This window comes from Equus caballus, chromosome 9 (assembly GCF_041296265.1).
Source record: "Equus caballus isolate H_3958 breed thoroughbred chromosome 9, TB-T2T, whole genome shotgun sequence".
NCBI lineage: Eukaryota > Metazoa > Chordata > Mammalia > Perissodactyla > Equidae > Equus > Equus caballus.
In genome coordinates, this window is record NC_091692.1 from 78,474,001 (window position 1) to 78,486,795 (window position 12,795).

Below are 12,795 nucleotides of genomic sequence, written 5' to 3' on the forward strand. Positions count from 1 at the left end.
CATGAGTTAGGGTAGGCTAGGCTGTGCTGTTGAAACAAATCAATCCCAAATGCTTAGTGTTTTGATACAACAAAGGTTTATTTCACACTCACACAAAGTTTGATGTGAATCCAGTGGCTCTCCCCATTTTGGAACAAAAGACCTCCCGGAGAAAGATAACAGAGACACATCAGCTCTCAACTTCTTAAATGCAGAATGACATATGTCACTTTCAATCCCACTTCACTGGCTGGAACTAATCACAGAGTCCCAACTAATCTTTGCAAGGGAAGCTTGAAATCTAGAGGAACACATGAATATTTCATGACCACTAATAGCTTTTGCCACCATGGTAGTCTTCCTGAATGAGTTTTGCATAAATTTTGAGTTCTGTGTACATTGCTGTGTGCTTTTAGAATGGTCTTCAGATGTTCAGACACGTTATTAGCATTGTGTAAGTTTTCAATCTTATTGTGTATTTATAATCCCAGTCTTAGCTATGTTGAATCAAATGCTTTACAGATTTTTCTGTCCGACCCAATAATGATTTTGGAAAATGCTTTTTCTAGGAGAGATTCCTAATGTGATTAGATTCACTTTGGTGTAAATATTCCTGTTATTAGAGGTTGTATGAGGAACTGATCTAGCATGATGTGTTACATAGAATGGATGGTTGGTGAATATTGCTTGAATGGAACTGAATGTATCGAGAGCCACAACACTTTTCAAAATAAGGTGATACTTGTTCCTAATTTTCATTTCAGTTCTAGTTGAAGAATTTCATGTCTAGTTGAAGAATGACTTTTAAACACTCTTGGGTTCCAGGCCTAAAAGCAAACACACCAACTGAAAAAACCCAGCCTGACACACTTCTTAAATTCACAAAAAGTTTAATCCTCCTCCCATTTTCACTCAATCTAAATTCTCAACTGATATAAGCTAGCCGAAAGAAATTTTTCATTAGTATATTGGGTTTCAGACTTTTCATTTTTATCCGCTGGGATGATTTCTTTCAGATTCAGACTTATTTATTTCAATTACCTGAGGTCATAAACCAGTATAGGTTATGCGATTGAGACTGAGTGTGTTCCTGTGTGTGTGCACACATATGTGTGTGTGTGTGCACACACCTGTACATTGGATTCATAAGAACTGCACTGGGAAACAGAAGCTCCATAAAGAAAACAAGGTTGACAGTGGTATGCTCCTTTCCCTTTAATATCCAAGAGGTGATGGAACAGAATACATTTTGCTTTCCAGTTTCCTGAGCTAATTAAAAGCATTGACCTCCAGGATAATGTGTGATTATAGTATGATCCTCTGTCCAGAGAATCTAGTTTGGGAATAAGAACTCAATGAATAGACCGAGGCAGATGACCCTAATTGTCAAGATATGTAAAGTGGCTTATCATGAGAGTTAGTTTACTTCTTGGTGGTCTCAAAACCCATCCTGTGGTGGTAAAAGACCAACTTGTTTTTATTTGTGGATACTTCTTAGGACCTTCAGGGGAGAGTCGGCCAGGAAGCCCTGGGCCCCCTGGCTCTCCTGGACCAAGGGGCCCTCCAGGTCACCTGGGAGTACCTGGACCACAAGGTCCTTCCGGCCAGCCTGGATACTGCGACCCCTCTTCATGTTCTGCCTACGGGGTGGGAGGTAAGTGCCAGCCTCTTGTGGGCTTTGCTCAGTTTTACTGTGGTTAGCACCATAATGGTGAGTAGACCATATGGTTAGTACCATAATGAAAAGTAGACTGATTATGGGAGGGAAGCAGAGGGTGAACTCCTTACTACCTTAAATTTTCCCGAGGCATCTTCTATAAAGTGCAAATTACTCTAGAGGCTACCCCTTTAAAAACCTTAAGAGGAAATTCAAAATAACAGCACATGTAAGTCTTCCTTGCTTCCAAATGACAATCCACACGGATTTGGCCTCTGACCTCATATTTGGTCATTGAGGGACATGATTGAACATTCTTTTGGTCCTCCAATTCTGTGTTACTGCTGTGGTGTGGCCATGATGTCCTATAAAATTTTACTCTTATTTTGGGGAAACCTCAGACTTAGAACTTCCTCCATAATTAAGAGGGTCCTCTTGATTCTTTTGGGTGATATCCTGTCCACCACATGCATTTTAGGTGATCAAGGATAATTTTAAGAAGAAACAAAAGTGGTTATGCTGTTCTTGCCTCATTACTAACTCCTAGACTGAGATTCTGAAAAGATTATGTTCCCTAAAAACATCTGCCCTCTGCATGCTGGCGGGTTGTGCAACGGAACATCTTCTGACATAGTCACTCTTGGAAGCATCAAGAGAGAGGTTCAGAGACTCCTTTGGGGAAATGAGCTTATTAGTCAAAGAATTCAGATTTTCTGCTTTAGGAGAAATTTAACCTTATTTGCCAGAGGAACTGGTCAACGTTTTGCTGATGTGTTTTTCTCTGTTCATCTCTTCCCTCCCTGTTCTCTCAAATCTCTCTGTCTCTTATTAAGATCTGATCCCTTACAATGACTACCAGCACTGAAGTGGTACTCCTCCACTCTGATTACATTGGCCTGGGCAATTGGCTATGGATACAGAACTGTCCTGTTCACCCCACCACTCAGCCTCTGCCCCTAACAATGGGCACTTTGCTTCCCTGCCTCACCTGCTTCCCTACCTGCCCACTGTCACATCTCTTGCCCTCCTTGCTCCAAACACATACAATGATAGTACTGGAACTTAACCAAATCACATGCGTCAATTGTAATAGAAACCGACTGCTCTGCAACAACCCGGATATATGTATATGATTGTGGACCAAGAATTTATCCCCAACTTCCCTATGTGAAGGCTCAGTAATAGTTACTTAAATGTGCCTTCTCCTCTTTCCTGTCCCCACACAATTGATGGGCATCTTTCTGCCTGACCACCGTCCTCTCCATTCGTCCTGTGATCACCTCCCCCCTGGACTGTCCCCTGGTGATGGACTTCTAACATGAGATGGGTTTTTAAAATTTATTTTTTCTTTCATAATTCTGCTGAATTTTCAGGGCTCCTTTTGTAAATAAAACACATAATATTTAAGCAGTTGCCTGTGATTCTAGTTTCCTAACAATTTCTGTGATGTATCTATCACTTTTTTCTTTTACTAACCATCTGAAACCTCGTGGGGAGGGTGCAAGCGGCGTGGTGGGTAAAGGTTGCTACTGCTTTCCACCCAAGCAGGATATCTCTGTCGTTTCATGACCAAATCCATGTCTCCATGGACCACATAAGGAGAGAATATCAATATATGATGCCTGGGTCCCATCAAGTCCCCACCCCCACTCTTCCTCTCTAGCTCCTCATCCCGATCAGCCGGAATTCACCCCTGTCCAAGACGAGCTGGAAGCCTTGGAACTATGGGGCTCTGGGATCTGACAGCCTCAGGAGAAATTTGAAGATCTACCGCAAAAACTCTTAGGGAAACTTATTCAAGAAGAATGTCATTATGTGGTTTGTATGCTACCTTTGGGGGGTCTGTTTCCTCGACCTAAATCTCCTCCTTGGATATTCTTAACATTGCCGTTATTATTAACAAAAAATTATATTTTTTAAAAATCCCCTTAATCTATGACCCCATAGCATTGATTTCTCTCTGTTATTTTAATGGCATGCCAGATTATTTGTTTTTCCGGAGAAGAGTGCTCAAAGAGAAATTGGCAAAAAATTTGAACTCTGGAATCTTTTCTGTGTTAAATGATCTCAAGACCCAAAATATAACGAGACAGGTATGATTGTATTCGAGGGACCTGAGGTCCTAGCAGAGCAGGAATTTAAAAAGATTCAAAGATTATGCCATTTATCCCTATCCCCTATAGCATTGCTGAAGAGAAAAAGGGACATTATTGGAGAAACTACCTCTTGTTTAATTGATCTGTTCAATTCTGAGATCCCTTCTTAACTACTTTGACCAGAATCCAAGAATATGTGTTAGAATATAACTTTTCTGAATTTGGTGACTTTAAAAATGGATTTAGTTTTTCAGTGGTTTTCAACATGTTAAAAAATGACTTTTCACCGGTTCTGATGCAAAGAGATCCAATCTCGATGAATGATTTATCTAGCAGTATTCCAAGGCTCGCCCTCCTTGTCTACATGGATCACTTTGTACGTGCAGATAAGTTTTTACAAACCTATTTCCATTCTCTTTTGTGAGCAAATAAAAGTTTAAAACAAGATACGTGGATTCTTTTTAGCACATTTCTAAACATCACCTTAAACTTTTGTAGTCTTAGCTGAGTTTTAACCAGAAAAACAACAATTGCCTTCCTTTAGACAGGCATTCAAGCTTTCATTCATTCAGGAGCTCATTCATTCATTCATTCTGAGCGTAGTAGGAAGCCTAAGAGAAGAAGCAGTTGAGGTGGGCCTAAAAGGCTGGTAGAATTTTATCATTCACTTATCACCCCCCAGACAGCAATGGCAGAGAAAATACAAGACTGGTGCTAAATAACTGTTTGCCAGTGGTTGACTGAGGAGCCCATCTATCTTCTGGTATCAAGAAAAGCCTGTAAAACTCTAGAAGGTAGAGAGGAAATGAAGTAGAATCTAATAGACACTAATCTCTAAACTATAATTTGTCTTTTGCTCCCAAAGGAAAAATCTAGATATTTGGGAAAGATTTGGGTTCTGTTATTTTGCTTGTTGAAAATAGGAATGAAAGAGAACCATAAACTTAATGTATGCTCCTTTTCCTGTAGCATCTCCCTCATAACAGCTGGTTTTAAGTAGAGATGGGGTCATTTGTAACCAGAAGTTGGATTCTCCCTCGATCAGGAAGGTCTTCTGACCTTCTTTGGTTCCCCTCACCACGCAGATCTGGTTTAAGACCTTTCCAGCCAAAGGATTCAAACAATAGGCTCTACTTGTGTGCGTTCGGGGATCCAGGCAAAGAGTTTTTTGGTGCCTTTGTGGGAATGAAAGAAGACAGTGAGCAGATAACCCACAGCTGTTCCCTATTAGTTACGGCGTATGATTCCACGTGTAGAAAGCAGGACAGATGAGGAAAGCTTGCAACAAGGTTAGTCAGGATGGCTGACCCAGAATCACCGGAGAAAACTCCTCTTAAGTGACCGGGGTATGTCATTAGTTACTTCATACCTTTATGTCTCAGATTTCTTAGTCTTCTAACAAGTGAGTAGAGAGAAGGATATTCTGTATGTTTTAGTGTTTGGCCCTTGGAAATGCATAATCTAATACCGTGTCACTCAGAAGACTCTCGAAGTTTGTTATAATTGGTGAAGTAGAAACCACTGTGGGTCCTAATCCATTCACATCATTCTTGAGTTGTGCAAATACTCTTGGCTTTGGTTTTACTTGGTGATCTAAATTTGTTTATTAAGCTACAGGAAGGTTTCATTAAGTTCAGAATGTGTCATCACTTGGGCCCAGTACATCAGACTTTTATTGAGTGAAATGTTCAAAATAAAAGGTGTAACAGATTCAGGACTTTTGCGTTTATGATACATTGCCTGGTAATAAAAGCTGATTTTGAATTGCATTTTTCTTGACTTATCTATTTTGGCAGGAATATAGTTGTATCTTAATTTATAGTTTATACTATTTCTGAAAGTAAAAAGCATCATTTCATAAAAAAAGACATTACCCTTCAGAATTTTCATCACTTTTGTTAGAAACTCTCAGTTTCTCTTGGGAATAATCATTTTAGGATAGTGTTTTGTATTGAGAAGGACTGTATGGGACAAATCTCTCTCCCTTTCTTTTCTTCCTCCTCTGCCCTACCCCATCCTTCCATCACTAATCTTGCTGTGTACCAGAAACTGTTTTAGTTCTGAGGATAAAACCGTGAACAAGAGAGATGTGGGCTTGTCCTCATGGAGCTTCCTCTCTAGTGCTGGAGAAAGAAAGGAAATAAATGAACAAAGAAGCAAAATTAATTTCAAATTGTGATGAAGATCGTGAAAGGCACAGGAAAAGTGCTGAGACAGGAGTCTGAAGACGGTGTGCAGGAGCATCTGTGTCAACTGGCTGGATAGAGAAGGCTTCTCTGAGGGGCTGATGTTTAAGTTGAGACATGAAGACGAGAAAAGGCGTGCGAGGAAAATTCAAGCCCAGATCTTGTCAAGTACAAAGGTCATTTATCAGGAAGGTGCTTGTCATGTTCAAGGAACTAAAAGAAGGCCAGTATGGCAGGAGAGTGAAGGGAAGAGTGAACAACAGAAGGATGGAGACCAGAACAAATTAGGCTGTGTGTACCAAGACAGTGATTTAGATTTTATTTTAAACTCCGTGAGAAGCAATTGAGGGGTTGCAGCAGAGGAGTGATATGATCTGGTGTATGCTTTAAGTTAGTGAAGGGAAAATTGCTCTTCCATTGAGCCATGTTGCTGAACTTCTCTTCTGAAGCCGTCACTGAGCAGTTACTCTAGTCCAGGCCTACTCCAAGGCTTTAATGTTGTACCAGTTAGGTAGGGCTAGGCTATGTTGTGACAACAATAATCCCTAATGTCTCAAGCGCTTAACACAATATACATGTATTTCTTGCTCACACAAGAGAGCAGGGCAGTTGTCCTCCACGTCTTCGCTCGATGTTCCACACTGCTTCTCTCTTGGACACTTCCATATCAACGTGTACTTCCGTGATTGTCATGGGAACAGAAGAGAGGATGTGGAGGAATCATCTCCCCCAGCTTCCTTCAGAAGGACTCACATTTCATTGGTGTGAGAATATCCCATGAGACCATTTAACTTCACAGGGGTAGAAAAGTGCAATCTTCCCGTTTGCTAGGAAGCAGAAGAGAACCAGAAGGTTGATGAGAAGGAATAAAAGCTACCATTTATGGTTTAACTCATTTGATCATCACAGCAACCTGAGAGCTATTTCTCTATTATCCTAATTGTCCTCGGGAGGAGACAGAAGCACAGAAAAGTTAAGTTCCTTGCCCAAGGACACAATGCTAGACCTCAAACCTGGTATTTGGCTCAAGGCATCTACTCTTAAACTCTAGGCTAGTCTGCCTCACATATTGGTGATTCTTAAATGTTAATGGCAAAAATGGGTAGAGATAGGCCTTATTAAGTACAGATAAATGGATTCTGAGGAATTCCCCGAAGATTCTCTTTCAGTCGTCTGGGCTGGGAATTCTTTTTTTTTTTTTTCCACCAAGTGATCAATGGACTGCAGCTTGAGGAACACTATTTTGAGATCATTCTCATTGCACAGTGGAGAATGAGTTGTAGGGGATCATGGTGAATGAGAAAATATTAGTTACACCATTGTAATAGTCTAGTGGCGGAGGATGGAACTAAGCTAGTGGATTGACAGGACTTGTTAATTAACTAGAAGAGGAGATGAGAAGAGGAACATATCCAGGATAACCCAGGTGTCTGGCGTAAGCAACCACATTTATCTTTCTGAGAATTACAGCTTTGGGGCAGGGAGGTGTAAGAGTTCAGTTGAGGAGATAACTGGGTGTAAGGTGTTAAATAGGTGAGTTGGAGCTTGGGAGAGTCATCAGGGCCAGAGGTATAAATTTAGGAGTTGTCCGCATGTAGGTAGTATTTAAAGGCTAGAGGAATGAATGAGATCATCTGGAGAGCCTCCCACTTTCTTTTATCCCTCTTTCACTTTTGTTTCCACAAATTCTCCAACCTGGTTTTCCCTATTTTATTTTGAAATGTGTCTCTCAGCCAACTATTGCCCAAACTACAGCCACAATGAACGAGTTGCAAAAACCTTGATGCGTGCTCTCTCATGTTTCTCTCTGTTTGATGTACTTTTTCTTCCACTTGGAAAACCCTTCTTCTCTGCTCCACCCCCATTTTAAGGACCCACTTATATTCATACTCAACCTTCAGAACTCAGTTTAGGCTCCTCTTCCTGTGTGAAGCTTCCCCTGAACGTCACCACAACCACCTGGACAACCTTGACAACCATGACACTGTTTTCTAGTTAGTTCTTTAACCTCTGTGCCCCCATATTACTTGTGTACCTTCTTTAAGAAGTCTCAGACTGTCCATAGTGTGCTTATCACTTGACAGCTGCTCAATAAATGTTTGCAGAATCATCTCATCATAGCACAGTTCATTTATAATCTGAGTCAGATCACAAACTCTGTCTACAGTGGGCAGAGTCTCCTCTAGACATAAAAGAGAACATTTGGGAGACGGGAATAATGCGTAGGAACGAATGATCAGCTTCTATAAAAGCTTGCAAATTCAGATCTATTAAGTATTTCAGAATTTGAGGAAGAGGTATTTAAATCTTGTCTTCCTTTAAATTTATTCATTCTTGTGTTCTGTATTCGTCCATCTCTCTATGCATGCATCCATCCATCTATTAAACTTTTACTGACTGTCTGTCTTGGGTTCAGCCATGTCCTGGGGTGCTGGAGAAGAAAAGATGAATTCACTGGCATAGGAGCTTCCTAACTTCCTGCTCTAAATTGAAGCTGCTAAGGTAAATTAGGCCAGATTGTGGAAAATCTATCCAGTGCAAAAATGTTCAGATTTCTGCCTGAAGGCAATAGGAAGTCAGTGAGTGTCTTTAAGCAGATAAGTAACCTGATTGGGCTTATTACTTGGAGGCACAATTTTGATACAATGTACAAGAGAGACTGGTGTGGGGAAAAATCAAGGAAGGAAAAGGACATTTAATGGAGATTTCCCACGTATTAGGTTCTGTTCTGGATACTTCATATTAAGATGATTTTCATAAATTAAGGTAAATGTTCCCTTCTTTATGAATGATCAAACATGGAAGGTAAGTAACATGTCCAAGGCTACACGCATACACAGAAGAGGCAAAGAAGGATTCTCACTCTCACTGGTTTCTGCCCATAGCTCAGGAACACTTCCCTATAAGACTGTGCTGCCTTTTGCAATAGTTCAACATGAGGGCCCGGACCACAGCAGTGCAGTGAGGAAAGAGGAGGAGCCAGCTTTGAGAACTGATGAGGAAGTACAATGGGCAGAACCTGATGACTGATGGGTTTTGAGGTTTTTTGCTTTTTCTAGAGTAAATGTGGTATTAGCAGCAGATAGGGAATTAAGAAGGACAAGACTGGGTGGGATGATTTTGGGTGACTAATTTAAGCTATGACAGCTAGGCAGGACTTATTCTCTTTGGGCTTGGCCCCAAGAAGAAGGGCTCTTGAAATGTAAAATGGAGGTTTTCAAGTTATGAACCAAATATTTGGTTTTAAAAAAATCGTGACTTTTCATTCTGATTTGATGTCGCATTGGAAACAATGATATAAAGGGTTCATTTGTGCTAGGCAAGCTCAGAGTTCAGAGAATTCCTTTGCCGCAAAGTCTAGTTATTGCAGACTCTTTAGAATAACTTTATCAGTAACAAAAATTAGCTACATGAATAACGTGCAATAGTTTTACATTATGTATCATACTGAATGATTGGATAAGAAATTTGGCTGACAAGATATGCACATCTCTTATTACATGCAAAAAGCAAGTTGCAGAACAGTAAGTACCACATTTATCTATTATTCTGTTCATCTATCCATAGTGAAAAATTGGGATGAATAAACTCCAGATAATTAACGCTGGTCGCCTCCTAGGTATTGTGGGCAACTTTTGCTTTTAAAAATAAAGTGTTGGGGGCCGGCCCGGTGGCGCAGCGGTTAAGTTCGCACGTTCCGCTTCTCGCCAGCCCGGAGTTCACCAGTTCAGATCCCTGGTGCGGAGATGGCACCGCTTGGCACACCATGCTGTGGTAGGCGTCCTATGTATAAAGTAGAGGAAGACGGGCACGGATGTTAGCTCAGGGCCAGTCTTCCTCAGCAAAAAGAGGAGGATTGGCAGTTGTTAGCTCAGGGCTAATCTTCCTCAAAAAAAGAAAATAAATAAAAAAATTAAAGTGTTAATTTCTCTTATGTTAATTTTTAACATTTCTATGTTTGAAAAACTATTTTGCAACAAGTATGTGCTCTCAGAAGCTTAGTACTTTACAGGAAAATCACAAAAGACTTCATAGTAAAGTTCTATTTTACAAAATCATCTACAGTTATTACCTTTTTAATATATCATCATAATTAATAACATGGAATGAGTGAAGCAAAATGAGTCACTGATGTTTAGAAAGATGGTAGGCAATGATTATTTTAAAAGCAGAATAACAAGGGCAGTAGGCTAAATGCATTCCCAGGACTGGTGGAATGATTCGCCTGTTTTGGTAGCATTTTTAAATGCATAAATGTTAGTAATGATATTTTTCTTTGTATCTTTCTAAGTAATAAAAAACATAGGCTGGCATGAGTAATCATATTTTGCTGTTTGTATGTTTCTAGACTGTCTAATTGCACTTTATCATATTGATTAAAAAATATCCATGACCAATGTAGTGAAATTCAACTTTATTAATCTAACTTAAGTTTCATAATGAAATCCAGAGAAGTAAAAATTTATTGTACTTGAATAAGGTAAATGAAATTCATTTTAGATCATTCACAAAGAATTTTTCATGGTAACAAAGCAAAACTCAGCGAGACAGAAAAGAGAAACATAATTACTGAAGACATTTACCTCCATTTTTCACTGTCCTGTCCCAAATTCATTGAATCTTGATAAAACTGTATTCCTGTTATGCCCTAACATCATACCACAAAATCGTTAACCAGCTCAGCTTTCACTATGAGAAATCCTTATTGTTTGAATGTGTTATCGAATAGATGTATTGAAGAGAATTTGATTATTAGAAAATTCATGTTTTCACTTTACCTGTTCTTTCTCAAGTATATGCTTATATTATGCCCGTGAACTGGCAAGTTTGGAGGCTGAAAGGATTGAACTTCACAAATAAGAGTTCTTTTTACAAACATTCCAGTTATCAGATTTGGACAACACAAGTAGAAGCCTTGTTAAACTCAATCTCCGTTGTCACTGGCTGCCTGCTCATGTTCTTGGAGTGTTGCCAACAGGTTCTATCTCTGATTCCATTCTCAAGGGTGAGCATGTTTTATCAAACCAGGAAAGAGCCACAACTCTAGCAACTGTGAGCAACAGAAAAGCTAGAAAAATGGATAGAATTCAAAAGCCGATTGTGCGGGCAGCAATGACAGCCTACCTACCTTCTACAGCTTTGGAGAAGTTTACTTTTCTTCTCTTGAACTATCTACCAGTCTGTATCTGGAGTGCTTTCTGAAGGAATTGGATCTATACCTGCCTGGCCAAATAGAGCTGTCAAGGATGGGGTGTGATCCAAGCGACTATTAACCCAGTAGCCTGTTTTCCCAGCATCTTGGCCGTGTGGAAATAGACTAACGGTTTCTGCTGTCATACTTGTAGACAGCTGAACAATGACATTTATGGTTACCAGGAAGATTGTGTCTTGGCCAACATTCTAAAACTTCACATTTACTCATTTTTTGATTTTTTTTTGCCGAGCAAAGCAGAAACTGACTGCAGGAAAATCAGGTGTGTTTAGAAGCAATTGCCTGCTTTGTTACTCATTAGGGACTTACATTAGCTTGGAGTAGATGTCGATGCATTCTTTCCTTAACTGATTAAAGTCTGGATTTCTCATCTCCCTAACTCTGGTATTACCAAAGAGACACTCCTGTCCAGTGCACAGATAATTTCATATTGACTGCTGTGTTAGAGACTGGCTTGTTTCAGCCAAACTATATTCTCTTCTTGAGTGTAAATTAGATTCTCATTTTCAGACTTCCTCAGTATGGCTACATGTCGTGTTCTCAACCAATGAAATATGTATGTGACTTCTGAGTCAAGGGAGTTAAGAAGCATGCGTATTTTGTCTACCTGCTTCTTTCTCATTTGCTACCTGAACGCAGAAGACTCCAAGGTCTTACAGGAGGGACATGAGGTGGAAGGTGTTTGGGTACCAGAATGACTCTGTGGAAGGCCAGAGACTGATCACATTTACATTGTATTGTTATATGAATGAGAAATAAACTTTTATTGAGTAACAGCCCAGAAACGTGTGTGTGTATCATATTATTAGCATTACTGTACCAAATATAGCTGCCGTCACTCATGCAACAGACATTTATTATAGACTATGGCTCTACTATCTGCCAGGCACCTTTTTAGAGGTTTCCAAGAGCCAGACACTGTGCTACATGATGGGGATACACAAGAGAAGAGACACATTTTCTGCTCCCAAGAAGCTCAACTCATCAATGGAGAGATAAGCAATTATAACACAATAAGGGAATGGCTATAATGGACATATGTACAGGGAACAGAAATAGCAAGGGAGAAGAAATACTTAAGAATGTCTCGAAAGAACTGAGATGTGTGAGACACGGTGGAAATAGGGAGATAGAGGGTAACCGGAGAGAGTTATAACTGGAGCCGTTAGGGAATTACCAATGTTTAAGAGGGACTGGAATGTAAAGTGCAACATTAGGAGTGGATGGAGATGAGGGTGGAGAGGTGGGATTACAAAAATCTGAGAGTGTCTTACAGGCCTTGCTGAAGCGTGTGGAGTTTAGGCCGGGTGATGGAGAATTACCAAAGTGTTTTGGTTTGGGTGATATGAAGAGAACTCTATGTTAGAAGTATCTCCTAGCTTCAATGTGATGTTGTTCTAGAGCATATGTTAGCTTGCGTTCTTTTGGAAGTAGAACATGGAACAAGATTTTGGTGCATATATTTTGTTTGGGATGTGATTCAAAGAAACAGCAGTGAGAGAGCAGAGCAAATGAGACAGGGAACAAGGAAAAGTCAATATAAAGATGCATAATTAGGGTTGCTGCTGTAGGCAGTGGGGATTCACTTCCTCCTTGACCTCTGAGAATGCTTCTTAATTGTCCCCTAGAGGATGGGAAACTGAAACTTTTCTCCTCTGACTCCTG

At 40.0% G+C, this 12,795-nt stretch overlaps 1 protein-coding gene across 3 annotated transcripts in view; it reads left to right on the forward strand.

Annotated features, from left to right (window-relative positions):
* The window catches only part of COL14A1 (collagen type XIV alpha 1 chain), a 216,380-nt gene extending 212,203 nt beyond the window's left edge, over positions 1-4,177 (forward strand). The window contains exons 47-48 of one of the 3 annotated variants that reach the window (XM_005613198.4): positions 1,478-1,633; positions 2,470-4,177. In XM_005613198.4, the coding sequence (XP_005613255.2) occupies positions 1,478-1,633; positions 2,470-2,501 (188 nt within the window). In that variant the 3' untranslated portion in view covers positions 2,502-4,177. 3 annotated transcript variants of the gene reach the window in all.
* Positions 4,178-12,795: the final 8,618 nt, after the last annotated feature.